This window comes from Camponotus floridanus, unplaced genomic scaffold, assembly GCF_003227725.1.
Source record: "Camponotus floridanus strain SB8 unplaced genomic scaffold, Cflo_v7.5 scaffold83, whole genome shotgun sequence".
NCBI lineage: Eukaryota > Metazoa > Arthropoda > Insecta > Hymenoptera > Formicidae > Camponotus > Camponotus floridanus.
This window is the reverse complement of record NW_020229853.1, coordinates 340338-365278: the sequence shown is the minus strand read 5'-3', so window position 1 is coordinate 365278 and position 24941 is coordinate 340338. Positions and strand designations below refer to the sequence as shown.

The window sequence follows — 24941 nt, the reverse complement described above, 5'->3', positions numbered from 1 at the left end:
AAATAAAATCGGAGACTTAAGAGTGCGCGCGCGAGTAAACGGGAAAACTAGTGACATTGTAATAACTGGAATCTTATCGGTAGCGGGACTCGAATGTAATCTTCTCTCAGTTCATAAACTTGAAATGAATGGTTTTTCAGTAATTTTTGAAGACGGTAAAGGAATCATTAAGAAAGGGGACAAAGTCGCCGCAATCGCGCGTCGTCAAGACAAGCTGTATGAACTATGTGTTGAAAGCGTAACGGAAACCGCGAATGTCTGCAATGTCAGTGGAACAACACAACTGTGGCATCGTCGCTTAGGACATCTGAGCAGCTCCGGATTGAAGAAACTTGTGAGCATGGCAGACGGAATAGATGTGAAAGAATTGGAGACTTCATTGGAGCTCTGCGAAACCTGTGTGGAGGGCAAGCAGACTCGCCTCCCTCACCAATCTCACCGCATCAGAGCAAAGCGACCTCTCGAGCTGGTTCATAGCGACCTTTGTGGTCCAATGGACGTTACATCCTTTGATGGAAAAAGATATTTGCTTACTTTTATTGATGACTTCACTCATTTTACTGTGGCGTATACATTGAAAGCCAAATCAGAAGTGCTCAAACATTTTAAAATGTTCCAATCATTGACAGAAGCTCATTTTAATTTCAAAGTAAGCAGATTCAGGTGTGACAATGGAAGGGAATACCTCTCGACTGAAATTCGTCAACATTTCGAGGACTGCGGAATACAATTCGAACTCACGATTCCCTATACGCCACAACAGAACGGAGTAGCGGAAAGAATGAACCGAACAATAATCGAAAAGGCGCGTTGTATGATTTTGAATTCAAAAATGAGTAAGATTTTTTGGTCCGAGGCTGTAATAGCGGCTGTTTACTTAATCAATCGATGCCCAACGAACGCTGTGAAAGGCAAGCTGCCAGCAGAACTCTGGTATGGAGAAAAACCCAATCTTCGGAAACTGAGGGTTTTTGGATGCGTTGCACATCTTCACATTCCAAAGGAACTGATCAACGGAAAATTCGAATCACGTTCAAAACGCTGCAGACTAATGGGTTATTGTGCGAACGGATATCGACTGTGGTGTCCGGAAAGTAGCAAAATATTATTAGGTCGAGACGTTATTTTTAACGAGTCAAAGTTTACCTCCGAGTCTGAAGATTTTTATGATGATTTTAGTCTACAGAAGTCTACAGAAGAAACAGTAAGGAATCAAGAGTCTCCCAATTCAGGCGGAGAACAAGATATCCCGAGTGATGAAGAATCCGAATACTTCGATAATGCTGATGAAGCAAGGATTTTGAGGAAGAGCTCACGACAGAGAAACAAGCCAAAGTATTTAAATGACTACACTGTCTTGGCTTTAAGCGCAGAATCCTTTGTCGAAGATGTTCCACAACATTTTGACGACATACAAGGACGAGATGATGAAAGGCAGTGGATGGATGCGATAAATGAAGAAATTACATCTCTTGTCGAAAACAAAACCTGGGACTTAATACCATTGTCTCCTGAAAGAAAGATCATCGATAACAGATGGGTTTTCAAGATAAAAAGGGATAAAGACGGAAATATCGACAAATACAAGGCACGTCTGGTAGTGAAAGGATGCTCTCAACGAAGAGGCCTGGATTACGAAGAAACATATGCGCCAGTTGCGCGTCTCACTACGGTGCGAACCCTTCTATCGATAGTCAACCAACTCAGGCTAAAAACTAGACAGCTAGACGTTAAAAATGCTTTTCTACACGGAACTATTGATGAAGAAATATACATGAAATTACCTCAAGGATTCACCCAAGGTAATGGCCTCGTATGTAAGTTGAATCGTTCCTTATACGGACTGAAACAAGCTCCACGAGCATGAAATGCTCGATTCAACGAGTTCATCTTGACCCTAGGATTCAAAAGATCAGAACGAGATCACTGTCTCTATGTAGCAACATCCCAAAGGTGTCGGCTGTATCTACTGCTTTATGTCGATGATATTATCATTGCAGGCCAAGATGAAATCCAGATTCAAGAGATTGTTAATGCTCTTAAAAATGAATTCGCTATGACGGACATTGGCGAAATTGAAAGTTTCCTCGGAATAAAAATCGAGCAAACATCAAGAGGCCTATTTTTGAGCCAGAGAGCATATATGGAAAAAATGCTCACTCGCTTTGGAATGACGGAGTGCAATTCTTCCAAATCACCCATGGAAGCAAATCCTGAAAAACAAGAAAACGACGACGGAGAAGTCATAAATGAGATAAAACCATACAGAGAGCTTGTTGGATGTCTGATGTTTCTTATGCTCAACACACGTCCTGACATAAGTGTTACTGTAAACTATTATAGTCGTTTCCAGAACAATGCGAAATTAACTCATTGGAAAGGCCTTAAACGAGTTCTTCGATATATTAGAGGCACTCTCGACTATGGACTGCTGTTCAAACGAGGCTTAGATCCAGAAACACCACTCCAAGTCTACGTAGATGCAAATTGGGCTACAGACAATGATCGCAAGTCAACTACTGGCTTTCTACTTCAGGTCTTCGGCTCTACGGTAGCTTGGTCAACGAAAAAGCAAACTGGAATCACCCTCTCGTCTACTGAAGCAGAATATGTTGCTTTGGCAACAGCTTTGACGGAAGCAATATGGCTAAAAGGACTTTTAGAGGACTTTAATGTGAATAGTGCCTATCCCATTGCAGTGTTTGAGGACAATCAATCTGTGATTCATCTGTTAAGCCGATGGGAACATCGTAGATTAAAACATGTTGATGTTAAATACAATTTTGTTAGAAACATGTACCAAAGCAAAGAAATCAACGTGCATTACGTAAATACCAAAGAGCAAACTGCTGATATACTTACGAAAAGTCTCACAGGAGACCAATTTGTTAAGCTTCGTTCTTATATTGGTGTTTGCAAAAATTAAGCTATATTTACATTTATGTTACGGCTCATACATTGAGGCGGAGTGTTAGATTGAGCAATGTATAATCTCTCTCTACACTATGTAATCTACGTTCTAAATTCTAGTTTCGTTTCTTTTATACTATCTTACTTCATGACTCTACTCGAACAGTTACTGGATATTAAAAGTTGCAGCTCAATGAATCTGTGGTAATACTTATTTCGTCCACCCCTTATCCTCGCTACTCTAACATCATCAGCAATTTTATAGAAGCTCGTTATGTTGGACCTGTAAAAGCAAGCTGGCGTATTCTCGAAAAAAAATTACAAGATAAAAGCCATACTGTCGTACGTTTACCTGTTCATCTTCCTAATCAACAAAATGTTATAATTGAAAACGAAGCAATCGAAGAAGCTTTTGCTTTAGATCAAGTTACTATGTTAATAGATTATTTTGCATTGAATTCTCGCGATGAAGAAGCAAAACAATATTTATATGTAGAAATTCCACATTATTATACGTTTAAAAAAGTAAAAATTAATGGTCGAAATGTATCACGTTGGAGTAAACGCAAGAGTCATTATAATTGCATAGGACGAATGTATTCTGTTAGCCCAACACAAATTGAATTATATCATTTACGTCTATTATTACGCACAGTAAAGGGAGCTACGAGTTTTGATAAAATAAAAACTGTAAATGGAGAAGTTTGTCAATCGTTTTCAGCAGCATGTTTAGCTTTAGGCTTAATTGAAGATGATGATGAATGGAAACGAGCTATGAATGAAGCTGTTGGATGGATGATGCCGAGACAACTTCGTAGATTATTTGTACGTATATTATTACATTGTCAGCCGCTATATCCTGAAGAATTGTGGCAAAGTTTTAAAGTGACTATGTCTGAGGATTACATTTTGGTATATTACAAGGTCAAAATAAAGCTTATGCGCCAATTAATGATATGCTTCGCTGAAGGTAAAAGTCTTTCTGATTTTCCTCAAATGAAACAGTTAATGGAAAATAGTGATGAGGAGGATTATATGACGAAGAATTACTTGAAAGATTACTTGAAGAAGTTATAGAAATAGGTACCAAACGATATAAACAATTAAATGACGAGCAAAAAGAAATAGTCGATCTTTTATTAAATAGATTAGACAATAATAATCATAATAATAATTGTTTTTATATTGATGGTCCAGATGAATCAGAGAGAGAGAGAGAGAGGTAAAACATTTATATATACAACTATCTATTATTTAGCTAGAATTAAAAATAAACGCGTATGTACAATGGCTTTTACGGGAATCGCAGCCACATTACTACCTGCTGGAAAAACAGTTCCTAAGACATTTGGGTTACCGATTTCATTATTTGCTGATTCATCATCTGCTATTAAAATACAATCAAAAGAAGCTCAATATTTAAAAGAAACTGATATTTATATTTGGGATGAAGCACCAATGGCACCACGATATGCTTTAGAGATTATGGATAGAACATTACATGATATTATGAATAAGGATTTTCCCTTTGGTGGAAAAATTATTTTATTAGGAGGCGATTTCAGACAACTTTTGCCTATTAAAGTACATGCTACTCGAAGTGAAATTGTCAATCTTTCTATTAAATTTAGTTCTACTTGGATACATTTTATAAAATTTTCTTTAACACAAAATATGCGAGTTCTCCCAGAAGAAATTGAATTTGCAAAGTTTTTGTTGAATATGGGAGATGGCATATGATTTCGATGATAATATACAAATTCCTGAATGTTGTGTAGCGTCTATTAATGCTGATATTATGGAAGATAATATGGAGATTTATGGATATATATCCATATATATATATATATATATATATATATATATATATATATATATGGAGATTTAATACGGAAAAAACAGTTTGTTAAAATAGCTAAATGTGCGATACTTTCTGCAAGAAATGTTGATGTAGACGAAATCAATAAAAAAGTTGTTGAATTATTAGATAGTGCTGATGAAAAAATTTATACAAGTGTAGATTGTGTTGTAAATAGTGACAATGGTGACATTGACGTTGACAGTGAAGTTGTGTTACCAGAATATTTAAATAGTTTATCTCCACCATCTCTACCTCCATATGAATTACGTTTAAGACCAAATTGTATCATTATGTTGATTAGAAATCTTATTATCAATGAAGGACTTTGTAATGGTACTAGATTAATAGTTATAGAGCTTGCGAATCATTTATTGAAGTGTAAGATTTTAACATGTGACAAAGCAGAAAATATTGTTTTCTTGAATCGAATAACATTATATTGTGAAAATGTTTATCCTTTTACTTTTTCCAGAAAACAGTTTCCAATAAGATTAGCTTTTGCCATGACAATTAACAAATCACAGGGACAAACGTTTGATAAAATTGGTTTAAATCTTCATAAAGATGTTTTTAATCATGGGCAACTTTATGTTGCGTTTTCGCGAGTTCGTCTTGGCAAGTATTAAAAGTTTATCTTGGTAATCAACGAAACAAGAGATACGTAAAAAATTATGTATATAAGGAAATTTATATTTAACTTTAGAATTTCTGAACATTGATAAAAAAAAAATTGATATTGTAAGTTATTTATATACACACATATATATATATATATATATATATATATATATATATATACAGGGTGTCCCACCTAGAAGTGGCCACCCTCTTTTATCTTTTAAACTAAAAGAGATAGACCATTACAAATATATATGGAATTAAATGGTTTTAACTGAACTTTATTGTGAGTATAATGGTTGATTACAAAATTTATCTGTATTAAAGAATGGAGAAATATGTATAATTTTTTTATAATAATGTAGTAGACTGAGTATCATGATTAAATGACAACACGACATATGTCAACCTCTAATGCACGAGTCAGAAGTTGGCTATATCGCAGGGCCGAAAATGAAATGGTAGATGTCGCCCGCGATATTTCAAGCCGGAAAATCTCGTATAATATGTAAAATATTTACATTAAATCATACACCGATATATTCGTTTCAAACAGCGCTACAACTTTTATTATATCAAAATATCTACATTATTATAAAAAAATTATACATGTCTCTCCGTTCTTTAATACAGATAAATTTTGTAATCATCCACTATACTCACAATAAAGTTCAGTTAAAGCCATTTAATTTCATATATATTTGTTATGGTCTATCTCTTTTAGTTTAAAAGATAAAAGGGGGTGGCCACTTCTAGGTGGGACACCCTGTATATATATATATATCCCTGTATATATATATATATATATATATATATATATATATATGTCCCACCTAGAATAGTATATATATATATATATATATATATATATATATATATATACAGGGTGTCTGCTAAACATGCGGCAAAAATTCAGGGGGTGATTTATTGGGTTATTTTAAGACTTTTTTGTTATCTGATGATTTTCGAAAAAATGCTTTGTTTCGAAAATAAAAGCAATAAAAGTTTTTTGACCAATTTTTTATTCCATAGATAACAGGCGATACAGGTTTTTTAACAAAATTATTGAAAATTACAAGAAAAAAAAAAAAATTGGTCAAAAAATTTTTATTGCTTTTATTTTCGAAACAAAGCATTTTTTCGAAAATCATCAGATAACAAAAAAGTCTTAAAATAACCCAATGAATCACCCCCTGAATTTTTGCCGCATGTTTAGCAGATACCCTGTATATATATATACAGGGTGTCCCATTTTAATGCCCCACCCCAAATAACTTTCTTATTTTTAATTTTAGAAAAAGATGTTTCAGACAAAAGTTGTATGGTTTCGAGGGGGACATAAGATGGTACCATTAATTTGATCTTGAAGAGTCACATGAAGGTTACGTGAAGATCATTTTCAATTTCTTAAATGGAACACCCTATATATTTTTGCATATTCTTGTAGCTTATCTCGAGAGCTTTCCAAAACACTATAAATAAACATTTTTTCATCAAGTACGTTTCGAGTAATGAGGCTTGAAATCATTTCTTAATTTTACATAAACCATAAAATATCTTGTAAAATATTCATTTTTTGATTATCTTACCTTAATACTTTTATGTACAAAATAATGAGAGGAATCAATGGTGTAAAGAAAACACACAGTTGTTTTTAAGACAAAATATGTAATTGTTAATTGCAAATTACATATTTTTTTCTTAAAAACAACTGTATGTTTTCTTTGCACCAATGGAAATGGTCCCCCTCGAAACCATACAACTTTTGTCTGAAACATCTTTTTCTAAAATTAAAAATAAGAAAGTTATTTGGGGTGGGGCATTAAAATGGGACACCCTGTATACAGGGTGACCCATTTTAACTTAGGCAGCCAAATAACTCGAAAACAGCACTCTTCAGAAAGAAATGTTTCAAACAAAAATTGTAGGGTGTGAAGGGGGACATAAGATGGTAGCATTGGTTTGACCTTGGAAAGTCATTTGAAGGTCACATAAAAGTCACCTTCAATTTCTTAAATTGAACCCACTATTTTTCATTACATATTCTTGTAGCTTATCTCGAGAGCTTTCCAAAACACTACAGACAAATGTTTTTTCATTAAGTACTTTTTGAGTTATAAGGCTTCAAAGTTTGCAGTACATCGATATAAAATGCAAAATATCTCGTAAAATATTTAGTTTTCGGTAGTCTTACCCTAATACTTTTATGCACAGAATAATGAGACAAAACTATTGGTGCAAAGAAAACGCATGATTGTTTATAATAAAAAATGTGTAATTTGCAATGCACTTTTTGTTATAAACAATCATGCGTTTTCTTTGCACCAATAGTTTTGTCTCATTATTCTGTGCATAAAAGTATTAGGGTAAGACTACCGAAAACTAAATATTTTACGAGATATTTTGCATTTTATATCGAAGTACTGCAAACTTTGAAGTCTTATAACTCAAAAAGTACTTAATGAAAAAACATTTGTCTGTAGTGTTTTGGAAAGCTCTCGAGATAAGCTACAAGAATATGTAATGAAAAATGGTGGGTTCAATTTAAGAAATTGAAGGTGACTTTTATGTGACCTTCAAATGACTTTCCAAGGTCAAACCAATGCTACCATCTTATGTCCCCCTTCACACCCTACAATTTTTGTTTGAAACATTTCTTTCTAAAGAGTGCTGTTTTCGAGTTATTTGGCTGCCTAAGTTAAAATGGGTCACCCTGTATATACAGGGTGGACCAAAAGTCTGGACACAGTCGAATATCTCGTATAGAATGCATTTTAGAACAAAATGATTTAGACAAAAGTTGTAAGGATTAAAAAGATGTATTTAACTGTAACATCCATTTGACATTGAGTGATGTCGCCAAGCTTAGGGCAAAGTCAACTTGAATTTTTTAAATGGAACCCCCTATTTTTTATTGCATATTTTTGTAGCTTACCTCGAGAGCTTTCCAAAACACTATAATAAAGTATTTCTTCATTGAATACTTTTCAAGTTACGAGGCTTGAAGTAATTTTTTAATTTTACATAAACCATAAAATATCTAGTAAAAAATTCATTTTTGGATTATTTTACCTTAATATTTTTATGTACAAAATAATGAGAGGAATCAATTGGTGTAAAGAAAACATACAGTTGTTTCGAAGAAAAAATATGGAATTGTTAATTGTAAATTACATTCTTACTTGTCTATGTAAATTACTTTCCTCAATAGCTTTCCAAAACACTATAATAAAGTATTTTTTCATTGAGTACTTTTCGAGTTATGAGGCTTAAAATAATATCTTAATTTTACATACACCATAAAATATTCATTTTTTGATTATCTTACCTTAATACATTTATGCATCAAATAATGTGAGAAATCGATTGGTGTAGAAAAAAACATAGTTATTTAAAAAAAAAATATGTAATTGTTAATTGCAAATTATATAGTTTTTCTCCGAAACAATTATGTGTTTTCTTTACACCAATCGCTTCATTATTTTGTGCATAAATGTATTAAGGTCAGATTAATCGAAAAATGAATATTTTACAAGATATTTTGCAATTTATGTAAAATTAAAAAATTATTGCAAGCCTTATAACTAATTGAACTGAATAATTGAACTGATTGAACTGAAATTGTATATTTCAAATGAGTCACCCAATATAGTATATGTTTCGATGTCAGATATCTCGCCCTGTATAGTGTGTAATAGGTTAGAAAGAGAGACAAAAAGAGAGAGCAAACGAGACAGAAGGTTTCTGCCGTGATTGGTTACCTATTAAGTCCGCGCATGCGCAGTTTATTTTTACCCACGCTGAAATTGCCAGAGTTGCGCTACTGTCATATACAGGGTGTTCCATTTTAAATGTCCACCCCAAATATCTCATTTTTTATTTTAGAGAAAAATGGTTGACATGTTTTATATGGTTTCGAGGAGGACATAAGATGGTACCATCGATTTGACCTTGAAGTTATTTGAAGGTCACGTGGAGGTTACCTCAATTTTTTTAAACGGGACCCCTTATTTTTTATTACATATTCTTGTAGCTGACCTCGAGAACTTTCCAAAACACTATAATCAAATGTTTTTTCGTTAAGTACTTTTTGAGTTATAAAGCTCGAAATTGACAAAATTTTAATAAAAATATTTCGTAAAACATTCATTTTCCAATCATCCACATCCACGCCATCATCCACATCCACGTCATCATCCACATCCACATCTACGACATCATCCACATCCGCGATATCATCCACATCATCGTCATCATTCACATCCACATCATCATCCACATCCACGCGATCATCCACATCCACGTCATCATCCACATCCACGCCATCATCGATATCCACGACATCATCCATATCCACGCCATCATACACATTCACGTCATCATCCATATCCACGCCATCATCCACACCCGCGTCATCATCCACGCCATCATCCACATCCACGTCATCATCATCCACATCATTTACGTGGATGATGTTCTGTTCAGAGCCAACGACATTCCGTTGCTACGCCAATCGCGCGAACAACTTTGCTCTCTTTTATCTCGCGGCGGATTTAATCGACGTAAATGGGCAAGCAACAGCTCCACTCTTCTATCCGATATTCCTGAAGAATGTCATGGACTCGCAGGAAATAGATTGCTAACTCTCGAGGAAAATTTCAGTGTTCTGGGATTGTCATGGAACCTTGCTTGCGACACGTTTCTATTTTGAATGTCTCTCCCACCATCACTTCCTAACACAAAGAGAAAGATATTGTCAACGATCGCCAAATCATTCGATCCAATTAAGAAGGTTCACACCCGTGACAATCAACGCTGAAGTATTCATGCAACAATTGTGGCGATAAAATTAAACTGGGATGATGTCATTCCCTCGCAAACAATTCAGCGCTGGGAATCAATCTATCAAAATTTATCAACGTTAAATAATCTCCAAATTCTTCGATGGACAGGTCAAGGTAATGACACTGCTCGATATGATTTGCATGGATGGCGTGGATGTGGATGATGGCGCGGATGTGGATGATGGCGCGGATGTGGATGATGGCGCGGATGTGGATGGTGGCGCGGATGTGGATGATGACGCGGATGTGAATGATGACGTGGATGTGGATGATGGCGTGGATGTGGATGATGACGTGGATATGGATGATGGCGTGGATGTGGATGATGATGATAATGTGGATGATGACGATGATGTGGATGGTGGCGTGGATGTGGATGATGGCGTGGATGTGGATAATGTCGCGGATGTGGATGATGTCGTGGATGTGGATAATGTCGTGGATGTGGATGATGGCGTAGATGACATGGATGTGGATGACACTCTAATTTAGGATGGGAGCCATTTCGAGCATCTATGATTTCTAAATTAATCCGCCCTTTTTAGAGCGATCAGAAACAATCCGCTCTTTTCAGAGCGACCAATATTTTTGAACATTTGGAACATTTTCTTACGTTTTGAAAACCATAAGAAAAAATCAAGATGGAAAAGTCAGAATTTAATATTTTTTCATATTATTTTCATATTATTATTGCTTTTTAGTCAGATAACAGTTTAATAAATATTTAATAATAATAAATAAATATATTTAATATTAATAATAATATTTAATAATAATAAATAAATATTTAATATTAATAATACTATTTAATAATAATAAATAAATATTTAATGTTAATAATAATATTTAAGAATATTTAATAATAATATTTAATATTAATAATAAATAATATTTAACATTAACAGTGAAAGTATTAAACATTTATTTATTCTAATTAATTTTAAAACAAATATACGATGTATAAATATGATATGATAATAATATTATACGATAAATTGTTGCGTCTTCATTCAAGCACATGTTCATGTTCGACAGCGCTGTTAATACCTTAACCTACCGCAACCTAGCATAACCATAAATGGTTTGCTGTCGCTGGGTAAATATCGTCGCGTTGTCGCGTCGTCACTTCGTGTAATAACATTGTGTCTTTCTTTAATCGAGTGATTTTTAATTGCTAACAATGATTATTCGATAGTGATTAATAGTGATTAGTGATAGAGTCATTGGTAAATTTCTCGTCTTATCGAGTGAGTGAATGAATGTGATTATGTTGAAGTTTATAAAAGAATACAGTTTATAAAAGAAAACAATTTCTTTCTTCAATTTGAGTGAAAGTACGATCTATTGGAAAATTTATTTCTCAAAAAATTACAGCAATACATCGAACAAGGTAATAATAACTATTCTTTGGTGTTGTGTGAAAACAAATTTCAGGATGTCAAATAAACAGTATTAGAGAAAATTAGCGAAAGAGAGGGGTTTTTAATGGGTAGGGAGTACTGAGTTGGTAATTCGACTTGGTACTCGAGTCCCACATAACTCACTCGGTAAGTATCGCTCGGTAAGTATGCATAAAATACATTTTCCCCTCTCTAAAAAAAAAGACGGTACTATAAAAAAATAATTAAAGTGAAAATATATAACAATAACAAGGAAATAATAATTTTAGTAAGAGTAATAATAACTTCGAGTAAGCAAATGAGAGAGAGAGAGAGAGTGAGGAACAAAGAGAGAGAAAAGGAGAGAGAGAGAGAGAGAGAGAGTGTGTGTGTGTGTGTGTGTGTGTGTGTGTGTGTGTGTGTGTGTGAGTGTGTGTGTGTGTGTGTGTGTGTGTGTGTGTATGAGACAGAGAGAAGCGAGGAAACTTAAGAAAAGTATGTTTGTGTGGGTGTGTGTATGTATATATATATGTAGAGGAATATTTAAAACATTAAAATAAACAAAATAAAATTTAAAAAAAAATTTTTTAATTAAAATAAATAATAAAATAATTTTAGAAATTTTAAAGTCATCTTCTTTATTTTAAGTATAAATTGTCAATAATTTTTTCTATATTTTAAACAACATTGAATAATTGTTATTTCCTCATAAAACGTATAAAAATAATAATAACATATGAAATAATGTATAAATAATAATAATAAATATTAATAATAAAGCAATAATCAGGCTAGATAACAAATTTTAAAGAGAAGATTATTTCATTAAAAATATATTAATAACATTAAATTAACATAAAATAGCAATAATATAATAGAACATGAAATTAAAGGAAAGAATTTTTCTTGAACTTAATGAAACTTGCAATTAATAAATGTAATTAAATTTTTTGTTGAAACTTGCAAATGATAAATACATAATTATTAAAATTTTCAATTAGTAATAACTGTTTAATTATAAAATTTATATTGAATTTCCTTTATTCTGCATCTGAAAAAAATATTGTTTGTTAATATATAGAAAATGTTTATTAATTAAAGAAAAGAGAACACAAGAAGTTTAAAGCAATATAGTAAATGGAGACTAATTAAAGAAAAAGAATCATAAAAATAAACATGGATAATTATATAAAAATATATAAAAAATCAACAATTTTAAAATTATTAAAACTCCTTACTTTAGAATATATATATAGGATTATAAATAATTGTATATATATAAATTTCTTTAAGAAATTATATTTTTGCAAGAAAAAGTATAATTAAGCATTATAAACACAATTGAAAATATCGGAATTATTTAGTTTTGCAACAAAAATGGAAGTAAGATAACTATTTAATTAATTTAACAATTTTAATGTAAATATTTTATGGAGTATTATATAATTCTGAAATTTTTGTTCGGAATGATTTATTATGGTTATTTTTATTCTTTTAAGTGAAAAATTACGTTAGTTCAAAAAAGTTATTTCTATATATAATTTTTTAATTTTATGTTTTTGGGGAACATACTCGTTTTTTCATTTACTCTTATTTGGCGTTGTGGTACTATTTACCTGAGTATCTTCTGCTTTTCTTTTCAAAGGTATTTCAACAGCTTTTATCAATTCTTTTAACGGCATTTTTCCAACTTTTTGATATTATTAACAACTAAATATGGGGGAACAGCTATAAAATTAATATATTAATTAATAAATTGTATAATTCAATATAAAACAAAAATAAGGAAAAAAAAGTTACAATATGTAAAAATCATAAAACAAATAATTAAAAATTGACTTAAAATAACTATAATATCAAGGAAAATAAATTATTTCGTACTGGATTTTTTATAAGAAATTTTAGCATGCTAATAATTTAAAAGATAATATTTTAAGAAATTAAATTTAATTTAAGGAATAAATATATTCGAAACAAAGCATAAATATTTAGACAAAATATTAGATGTAAACAAAATGTATAAATGATTATTGTAAAAAATGATATTCTATATTTATAAGAAAAAAAATAATGCAAAAGATCAAATAAATTTAAATTAATTAAATTTTAATTTATTATTTATTTAAATTAATTATATTTTAATTTATTATTGATTCAAATTAATTAAATTTTAATTTATTACTTATTTAAATTTAAGAAGTAAATTATTTCGTACTTAATAATTAAATTTAATAAAGATCTGTTTTGTCGAAGTGTTTGCATTAAAAATTATTCAATGATATTTAATCTAATTAATTTATTTTTAATTTAATTTGCTTTATAAACTTTGCTTTATAAAATTAAATAATTAAAATTAATAACTGTATAAAGTTCCAATAATAATAATATAAAAATTAAATAGGTAAAGAGAACTAACGGAAAAATTAATTTGTTTTCTTTGATATATTAAATTAATATTAAAAAGAGGAAAATATCTTATATAGAAAAAAATTTTTTTAATTTAAGAAAAAATAACATTATAAAATTATTAAAAAAATTTTAAATTATAAAATTAAAAAAAATTGAAGTTCGAAAAAAATTTATATTTATAAAAAAAATTAATTCTAAAAAAGAAAACATATTTATAGATAATAGATTTTATATAATTATTATAAATATTTTTATCTGAACGTTGCATAGTTTCGATTATTTCCATTTTGTCACCTTTATTTAAATTTAAATTTAAATATTCTTCATCATCAAAATTTAAAATACTAACTTCTAATTTAAATTTGCCATCAGTAATTGAACCACAACCTATTATTTTATTTAATGTATTGTTCATTACCAATGCAAAATTTGTTTATATATCCTTCTAGAACTGAGATATATAATGTTAAAAATATATTAAATAATTTTAAAGATTAAAAAATAATTTTTACTTTAAGTTACAGTACGAAAAATTTTTATTTTGACATATATTGTAGAAGATACATTTCTAAAACATTATTTGAATTTTATGGTGGTCTCACTTCGTTCAAGAGATATACGAATTAAAATAAAAAAATTACTTGTATCATTTTTTTGTTATATTCTATTTATGCTTTTATATTTTTTGTTTATATTTGTTCGTCATGATTTTGTGTTATATTTTACTTGAGTATTTATATTTTTTTAAGAATTTACCTTAACTACCAATTCCTTCATCCTATACCACGCCGGAGTCAGCACGAAACGAGGTCTATTATTGTATAGTTACATATGGGTTTGCAATTTTTTATGCGAAACGAGGTCTACTCTACACAATCCCAGAGTCAGTGTGAAACGAGATCTATAGTTCCTTGTTTCGCATGGAAAGTTACAAACATATGGAATATACAATAATAAGTAGACCTTCTTTGTGCTGACTCAGGTGTGGTGTGAGGTGGATCTCGCTTCTCATTGAAAGTTGTAAACTCATGTGGAACCAAACAATACAGATCTCATTTCGCGTTGACTCAGGGGTGGTGTGGGATAAACCTCGCTTCGCATAGAAAGTGACAAACCCATGCGGAACCATGAGGAAAGATGACCTCGGTAATGTTTTAAACAAAAAATATAAACATGTTTAGGATATAATGAAAATATGTTATAAGTATGTAAGTTCGAAATCGCATATCTCAGGAAGAGAGATCGCTGCAAATTCAAATGGTATTACTTAGGAATGTATCATCTACAATATATGTCAAAATAAAATTTTTATGTGTTGTGTCATCTAAAGTAAATATTTACCGTTTAAAATAATAAGTGCACATAAAACTTACTAATACATTCAGAAGTATTTATAGCTTCACTTAATAAAATTTTTTGCGGATTAAGTGATACAACTTTTGGATTATATTTTCCCAAATTATTGATTAATGTATTTTTTCTAATTAATAATTCATACGGTACATTACCGTTGTTGTATATACTTATTTTGGGCATTCTGGCTTGTATTCCATCTAAATGAAGAACCTATTCAAGATTATATTAATGTTAAACTATATTCATTTAATTAAAAAAAATTAAAGAAAAAAAAAATTATAATAAAAAATGAAAAAAAAATACAAAATAAAAAATTACAAAATTGCAAAAAAATTACATAATTTGATCTAATAAAATGCTCAATCCGATCAATATCTTCGTTCCACGTGACAACTTGTATCCTTCTTCCGGTTCCATTGTTTAGATAGAATTTAAAAAATTTATATTGTGGACTTCTACCAACAATACAAGACGCCTCGATGTCATCAATATAACCGATTATTTCACTATATAAGAATTATAAAATTATAAAATTATATACTTTCTTTTTGTACACAAAAAATAGTGCATTTGAAAAAATAAATCAGAGAAAAACATAAAAAATAACCATAATAAAAAAATGAATCTACATTAATTATGTTATTTAGATAGTGTCATGAACACTATAATTAAAAAATTAATTAAAGAATTATAAAGAATAAAATTATTGAAAATAAAACACAATATTATTATTATTTGAAAGAATTATTGTTATTATTTTTTTTTAATTATTTAAAAAATTTATTTATGAAATTTATTTAGAATATATAATTGTCAAAAAGAAAGAATAATAAGACAGAAACCAAACAGATTATGACGCCCGTCTGTCTTCTGTTACACGTTATACATATATATAATGTATGTGTACTCCTTTGTCTAGGCGAGCTAGCGCTCTACGAGCGTTCTCTCTTATCTCTCACTCTGGCTCCGCGCGTTCAAGAGCAAAGACGTGTCTATAAGGCGTGATTAATAAAGCTAACATTTTATAAAGTTAAAGTGTCTCTTATTGCGTCTAAAACTCTAAAACCTTTAACAATAATTTTAAAATTAAAACAAATAAATTAAAAAAGAGAAAGAGAAAGAGAGAGAGTGTGTGTGTGTGTGTGTTTGTGTGTGAAATATATATAGTGTGTGTTTGTGTGAGGTTTGAATCCCGCGCAACCACATCACGTTCACATGCAACTAGGATGGCGCTGTTTACCGCAGTGAGCGCACTTGTCGCATTATTCTCTAGGCCAATGGGATCCATCTTCCCCTGTATTGCTGACGCCCTCCTCGTTATTATTCTTCTTGTTGTTCATCTCAGAGAATAACGCTGTCACGCTAACAATATATATACATAACTCTGTATCAAATAACAGAATATATTTGCTTAAATTTAACTCCGTGTTCTTCCACTATTAATAACTCCCGTAACAAAGTTATGGGCCCAGGAGTGCATACGGACTTGTAAAGCAGATTCGTAAGTAAAATAAGATAAGAAAAGAAACTCAGACATGGCGACGTTAAACACATTTGATCGCATCGATCGACTGAACGGTGACAATTACCGATCATGGAAGTTCGCCATAAAAATGCTTTTGATACAACGAGAGTTATGGAATTATGTGGATGGTTCGATCGTATTGTCAGACGATGCCACGCGAGAACAAAAGGTAAGATACAAATTACACGACGAAAAAGCATTATCAGCGATTGCCTTGTCTATAGACCCAGACCAACAGATTCACATAATAAACTGCGACACGGCGAGAGAAGCATGATTAGCACTTGCAGAAATACACGAGCCCAAATCCCGACAACGAATAATGCAATTAAAAAGACAATTTGTGCGGACTCGACTGAGAGAAGATGAAAGCATGGAATCATATTTGAATCGTCTCAAAATTTGCTCGGATGATATGCGAGGAGCTGGAGCAGAAATCAAGGACGAAGATCTTGCTTATGCAATTCTATCAGGTCTACCCGAAAGTTATGATGCATTAACAATGACGTTCGCAAGCTTGGGAGACGAGAAGTTCACCTCAACGGAAGTAAGAAGAGCACTATGCGCTGAATATGATAGACGCACGTCCAGATGTGAAGAAAAAAAAACAAAAATATGAAATTGAAGCGTACCAAATAAAAAAAGGTAAGAAAGATACCACAACGAAACCTAATAAAGCAGGAAAATGTTTCAGCTGCGGAAAGTTGGGACATTACGCGAAGCAATGCAGAAACAAAGAGAGAAAAATTGATAGAAACAAGGAAAAACCGATTGCATTACTTGCGGATGCAGAACACATCACGCCGAAGGATGCATGGTTAATAGACAGCGCAGCAACTCATCATGTATGCAGACACAAAGAATGGTTCGAAAATCTACGAAGAATAGAATCTGAGCCTATCGACACAGCGGAAACAACGACTCATCAAACTGAGGAAACACTGATAGCAGAAGGAATCGGAAGTATAAATCTACAAGCAAGAATCGGTAACAAAACGATGAGCATAATACTTCAAAATGTTTATTACGCGCCTAAATGCAGAAGAAATTTAATGTCAGTGGCACAAATCGAAAAAGCTAGAAAAAGAATTGAATTCGATAAAGGAATGGCTTACATAGTGAACATAAAAACTGGCGAAAGAATAATTGAAGCCTACAGACGAAACAATTTATATATTGTTCAAGCAGATGTCGTAAATCCTAAAAATGACAGATTAATAAAATTACATACAGCAAGCATATCAGAAAGAGATCTGGCATCGACGTTTCTGTCACATCAACGATAAAAGTATCGACGATCTAAAACGAAGAGAATTAGTCCGTGGATTAGAATACCATGAGACAACGGCTACGGATGTATGTCAAGGATGTTGCATAGGAAAATCAACAAAAATGCCATGTAAGTGCTCAAAAGAAAAACAGTCGAAGCGAATATTGGAGCTAATACACTCTGATTTGTGTGGTCCAATGCCGGTAAGATCCATAGGTGGCTCAAAATATTTTATGACTCTAATAGATGATTACTCGCGAAAAACGGTAATATACTTTCTAAAAGGTAAAGATGAAGTAGCTCATACGATAAAAAATTTATTAACAAAATGGAGAGAGAAAAGGAATTAAAAATAGTACGTTTCAGAACTGACAATGGATTAGAATATTGTAACAAAGATCTTCAAGCATTCTTCAATAAATTGGGAATCAAGCATGAACGAACATGCGTCGAAACTCCGCAAATGAACAGCATAGCCGAACGCATGAATCGAACGCTAATGGACTTAGTTCGATCTATGCTGACCTCAGCGAAGCTACCTCCAAATTTTTGGGCAGAAGCAACTGCAACAGTTGCTTACGTAAGAAACAGAATGGTACACGCCACATTAAAAGATGGAGTACCTGAAGGAATATGGAATGGGAGATTACCAAGTGTAAAGCACCTCAAAGCTTATGGATGTCTCGCATACGCACACTTACCATATCAGGGAAGAGGAAAGTTGGAACCTCGTGCCCGCATCTGTACATTCGTTGGTTATTCAAGTCAAACAAAAGGATATAGACTATGGGATAGTAATAAAAAAGAAATCATCCAAACGAAACATGTGAGATTCGACGAAACAAAATTAGGCTACCATGGAACAAAAATTACAACGAATCAGATATTGTCGATATTTCCACATGATGACTATACTGAGAAGAATTCTGAATCAGAAGAGGAAACACAAAATGAACATGTAGAAGATGAAAATAACATAGAGAAAAGATACACAAGAGCGGAACCTCTATTAACGAGATCCAAAACTGCTAAGCAACGCGAAACGGAAGAACATAATAAAAATATTTCAATAGGATCTGAAAACGAAGACAACACAGAGGATAGAACGATAATGGAGGCCTCAAGTAGCCAAGCCAAAAAGATAGTAAGGAACCCATATGGACGCAAAGGAAAACCAAAAGAACAGATGGAAATAAATCTAACGCAGGTAAGAGAACCTCAAAATTTAAAGGAAGCAAAAGCATCGCCAGAATCGGCACATTGGATGCAAGCAATAAATGAAGAATTAAATAATTTGAAGCGACTACAAACATGGGAAGAAGTCGAAGAAACCTCGAATGCAAATTGCATTGAAAGCAAATGGATTTTCAAAATAAAGCGCGATGCAAATGGAGAAATCGCACGATTCAAAGCCAGGCTTGTCGCAAGAGGATTTTCGCAAAAAGAAGGCATAGATTATGATCAAACATACGCACCCGTCGCAAGATTTGCTATTGTACGATTACTTTTAGCGATGTTAGTAGTATTCGGTTGGAAGACACGTCATATAGACATAAAATGTGCATATCTGAATGGACAATTAAAAGAGAAATTGTACACGACACTACAAGATGACGAGAAACCAAAGATAGTTAAACTACTCAGACCCATTTACGGACTGAAACAAAGTGGACATAATTGGAACGAAACAATAAACAGCTTTTTAATTGAAAATGGACTCATTTGTCTAAAGTCATCAAATTGCACTTACAGGTATGATTTTGATACATTCTTGATCATTTACGTTGACGATATTGCAATATTTTCCAGAAACGAAGAAAAACTGAACAAAATTGTACACATGATAGAAGAAAAATACGAAGCTCGAGATCTTGGCGAAATCTCATATTTTTTTAGGAGTAAATATCATGAAAAATCCTGAAGGAAATATACAGATGAATCAGAAGAGATACATACAAGAATTATTAAATCGTTATGGACTGCAAGAATGTCGAACAGCGTACATTCCGATGGAAACTTTCTTTCGTCTGAAGATTCGCCAACGACAAGTGAAGAGAAAGAAGATATGAAAAACACACCATATCGCGAATTAATTGGATCACTTAATTACATCAGTCAATGTACAAGACCAGATATTGCGTTCGCCGTTTCAAAGTTAGCACAGTTCTCATTTAATCCCGGAAGGAAACATTGGAACGAAGCAAAGAGGACTCTTAGATATTTAGGAACGACAAAGAACCACAACCTAATATACAACTGTAATGATCCAAAGGTATCGATTTGGAGCGATGTGGATTGGGCAGGAAATCCAGATGACAGACATTCATACACCGGAAACATTATCATGCTAGGTAAAAATGTTATAGACTGGAAAGCGTCCAAACAAAAATGCAACGTCAACTATGGAGGCGGAATCGACATTGCAATGTCGAGTGCCGCGAAAGAAGCAAAATGGCTGAAAATGTTTCTCGAAGAATTGGGATTAAACAAATGGATAAGAACGCCTTACCAACTACATTGCGACAATAGATCAGCAATCGATTTTTCGAGGAACAGAATTGAACGTAACAAGACAAAACATATAGATATAGCTTTCCACGTCAGAGAAAATATAGACAATGGGACGTTGAACATTAATTACATCCCGAGTTCGCTGAATATCGCAGATATCCTTACCAAAGCGATGACACGTCTAGAAGAACACGTCAAAGGATTAAATTTGAAGTCTGACACGGAATTCAAAAGTGGAGGATTGTGAGGTTTGAATCCCGCGCAACTACATCACGCTCACATGCAACTAGGATGGCGCTGTTTACCGCAGTGAGCGCACTTGTCGCATTATTCTCTAGGCCAATGAGATCCATCTTCCCCTGTATTGCTGACGCCCTCTTCGTTATTATTCTTCTTGTTGTTCATCTCAGAGAATAACGCTGTCACGCTAACAATATATATATACATAACTCTGTATCAAATAACACAGAATATATTTGCTTAAATTTAACTCCGTGTTCCACTATTAATAACTCCCGTAACAGTTTGTGTGTGAAATATATATAATGTGTGTGTGTGAAATATATATAATGTGTGTGTGTGAAATATATATAATGTAATGTTTATAATATTTGTATACATAATTTGTATAATAATTTGTATATGATAACTATAAAGAATACGTACACTGTAGAATCAAAAATTTGAATTTTATCCAATATTTCATTTGGTGTTAAACAGTCTATTAATTCATCAAATTCATTCTCTCTTCTTTCGGGTAAAGCTGCGTTTAAAACTTCTTCAAAATCTGCTTCGAATGCCATTTTAAATTTTAGTGATGTATATTTAATAATATATTAATATTATTTAATATTAATATTATATGACTATATGTTTATGGAATGTTTGTAATAAAATATTATAGATGAAAAAATATATTTATTTATTAAGTTGACATATAATTTATATCCTTTCTTCGATTGTTTTATATGCAGAGAAGTACTTCGTGTAATATAATAGATGAAAATCAATAGGTCGATTTTATCTATATTGATTATCTTAAACATTTTTCTAAGTATAATAATATCACAAATTTAGAATCAAGCATATCATTTTTTAATATTGGTATATTGGATATTTGTCGATAACAGTAAATTTTAAATATATTTTAAATTTTAAAATTATTGAATATATTTTTAACATTGTATATATTTTATAATTCTACAAGCATAAATAAAATTTTACATCCATTATGAAGAAGAATCGAAAGAATAAAACAAAGATCAATTACTGATAGCACATTTAAATTAAAAAATAATATAAATTTTGATGATGACAAATATTTAAATTTAGATTTAATTAAAAGAATTATAACTAAATTAATAGGAACTATCCAAAGTTCAGAGAAAAAAGAATTTTAGTAATGTTTTAAATTCATTAATATTACTTTGTTGAAAAACGACTTCAAATTAAATTATGCTGTTTAAAATTTTTAGGATATGTATCCGTTTAATGTATCTAATGAAATGTGACTATAAATGGATTTATTTATTACTTTTCAATAGAATTTTTATCCTTTTTTCAACAATTTTATTATATTTTATTTAGGAGTATTTAGGGGATATAACGATAAAATTGATATGATCTCCGGATACTCTCTAGATAAATGCAGTTTATTCAATATCGATGAGAGTTATTTACTTCGATTCATGGTTGCCTCGAATGGCTGCCATCGCGGTATTTTGAGAATTTGTGTGTAAAAGGTAGATAAATAAGATATATTATTTCATTTTTTTTTCCAAATTTAATTTAGAGTTTATTTATTTTGTTCATGTAAGAACTCAATGGCGCGCGCGTAGCGCGCGCCTGTGTTGTTCTAGTGTAGTAAATTTTCCAGTTGTGTTGATGACATACGAAAATAATTCAGAAATCTTGTACTTTCTAATCTCACATTCGGTAAAATAGCTTTGTAAAATCCACATTGAACATGATTTTGAAAAAATGGTGCAACCCAAAATTTTTTTTTTGAATAATGTCTTTTTTGTTTCTGATAGTAATATAATAAGAACGATATCATTTTCAAATTGTATTTGACGTTTTTGTCGAATTATTTTATTACAATTTGATATCCAATTATAATATTTTCTTCTTTTAGAAGCTGCCATTATTGCTTTCTACAACACAACTTTATCGCTGCAATCTTTTTTCATATGCACAAGCTGCCGCTGTAATAGTTTAGCGACAAAAGTCGTCACGTGATCATTTTTGTCGCTCAAATGATCAGTTTCAGTGGCACGTGAAAATGCACCTTAATGAAAGGGAATAAATGGCGCGCGCGAAGCGCGAACTTTGCGTTGTCTAGTGATAAAAAAATGTAAAATAAATTGGAAAAAATTTCACTAAAAGCGAAGATATTCCGATTCTAAAAATCAAGAGTCAAAACAATGCTCATTACTTTCTTTAATGTGAAAGACACGATTAGCAAAGAATTTGTTCCACAAGGGACAATTGAATTTTATAAGACCGTCATGGAAAAAATTCTTGCGAGAATCAGCCGAGATGAGATAAAAAAGAATGATGATTAATTCCTACTCAATTACAACGCTTCGGCACTGCAATCACTTTTTAACATCTAAAAACGTGACTGAACTTTATTATCTCCTTCAATTCTCCCAATTTGGCTCCTGTTGGTTATTTTCTTTCCCTCAAACTTAAAAAGAAACCGATTTGACGATATGAAGCAAATTCAAAGCAACGTTACAAGACAATTAAACAGCGTCTCAGTTCCGGATTTTTAGAACATCTTATATAAACTAGAAGAGCGCGCCAAGTTCTGTGTGGAATTAGAAGAAATATATATTGAAAAATAAAAATGATAATATATTAAATATGAATACGATTTCTTTATTTTTGATAAAGATAGTTCTAAAACTTTACTAGCCAGACCGTATATATGCTACAGAAAATTTCTTTCCAATATAGGTAATAAGTAAATGTTTTCTGTGAAATTTCTCTTCAACTTAAGCAATGGAATGTAATTATATACAGAAGTTACTATAAAGATTAAAGCTCATGTATGTTTTAGGTATTCAAGTAAAAAAAAGAATACGCGCAATATATACTTATTATGTCTATAATTATCTCAGTATATGTTTGTTATATGAGTATAGCAAAACGAATATTGCAGTACGTAGTATTGCAGCTTCTATTGATATAGAAATTAATAAATTCTATTTCTTTTTCTCAATAATCCATCAGGTAACTTGAGACGACCATAATTTGCAGCTTTAGATGCATAGTACTTATGAAAATTTCCTATATTTTTCTACTTTCAAGTTTAATCACAATACTCACTTTACGAATTGATGCACCATAAATCAAAATCGCAAGCGCGAAATCATCAATCATGCGTCACGATAATAAAAATTTAATGTACAAATTAAATTTCAACATATAAATGAAAACTTAACTCAATCATTAATTAAATTTCAGCATGCAAATAAAAATAATTCAAATATTAATTAAACTTTAACACATCTAAGAAGTAATTTAAATTATCGATTCTTTATATTATTTAATAGCGTTTTAAATTCTGATATGTTGAACTAAAAAATTAAATTTTTATATATTGACAAATTCACAATTAATTATGCATTCATATTGATAAATTCAGTAAAAATAGGGTTTCACATAAGCAAAAAATTATTTAAGCTACAAAATAAAGTAGTATGTATTAATAATGTGGGATCATTCCAATTGCGCACATTCCCGATCGGACAGATTTCCCGATCGGACACAGTCCCGATCACACATGTTTTCGCCCTGTGCTTTTAATGCGAAACGAAGTCTATTATTGTACGGTTCCACATAAGTTTACAACTTTACACGCGAAATGAAGTTCAATTTATACCACCTGTGCTTTCAGTGCGAAACGAGATCTATTGTACTTCATATAAGTCTGTGTCTAATCGGGACTGTGTCCAATCAGATCTATGTCCGAATGGGTCTGTGTCCAATCGGGAATGTGCACAATCGGAACTCACTCAATAATGTATTAATATAATTACAATTTATATTCTACAATATCTTCTCAAGATAATCATGATATATTAAATTTATCAATTAATGATATAAATTTATTATATATTGGCAAAAATTGAATTAATTGGCAATATAAATATAAATATATATTTGTGAAATTTTTTACATATGAAAATTTAATTAAATTTTGAATTATGTGTACATATATATATATATATATATATATATATATATATAT

General features: G+C 31.4%; 2 protein-coding genes across 5 annotated transcripts in view; one reads left to right on the top strand and one right to left on the bottom strand.

Moving 5' to 3' along the window:
- LOC105249993 overlaps positions 1–24941 on the bottom strand; it is a 58152-nt gene that overhangs the window by 24985 nt on the left and 8226 nt on the right. Inside the window, exon 8 of one of the 4 annotated variants that reach the window (XM_025414576.1) lies at positions 12651–12663. The exons of the other annotated variants lie outside the window; for them this stretch is intronic. The gene's annotated coding sequence lies outside the window, so the exon portion shown is untranslated. Of the gene's footprint in view, positions 1–12650; positions 12664–24941 lie in introns of those variants that run through there. 4 annotated transcript variants of the gene reach the window in all.
- LOC105256670 (coiled-coil domain-containing protein 1-like) lies at positions 10351–10725 on the top strand. The gene has a single exon (XM_011266800.2). It carries the CDS (start codon positions 10351–10353, stop codon positions 10723–10725), a length of 375 nt encoding a protein of 124 aa, XP_011265102.2.

Bases quoted from the DNA above. Each gene is read 5' to 3' on its own strand.
- LOC105256670 (XM_011266800.2), top strand. From the start codon at position 10,351: ATGACACTGCTCGATATGATTTGCATGGATGGCGTGGATGTGGATGAT.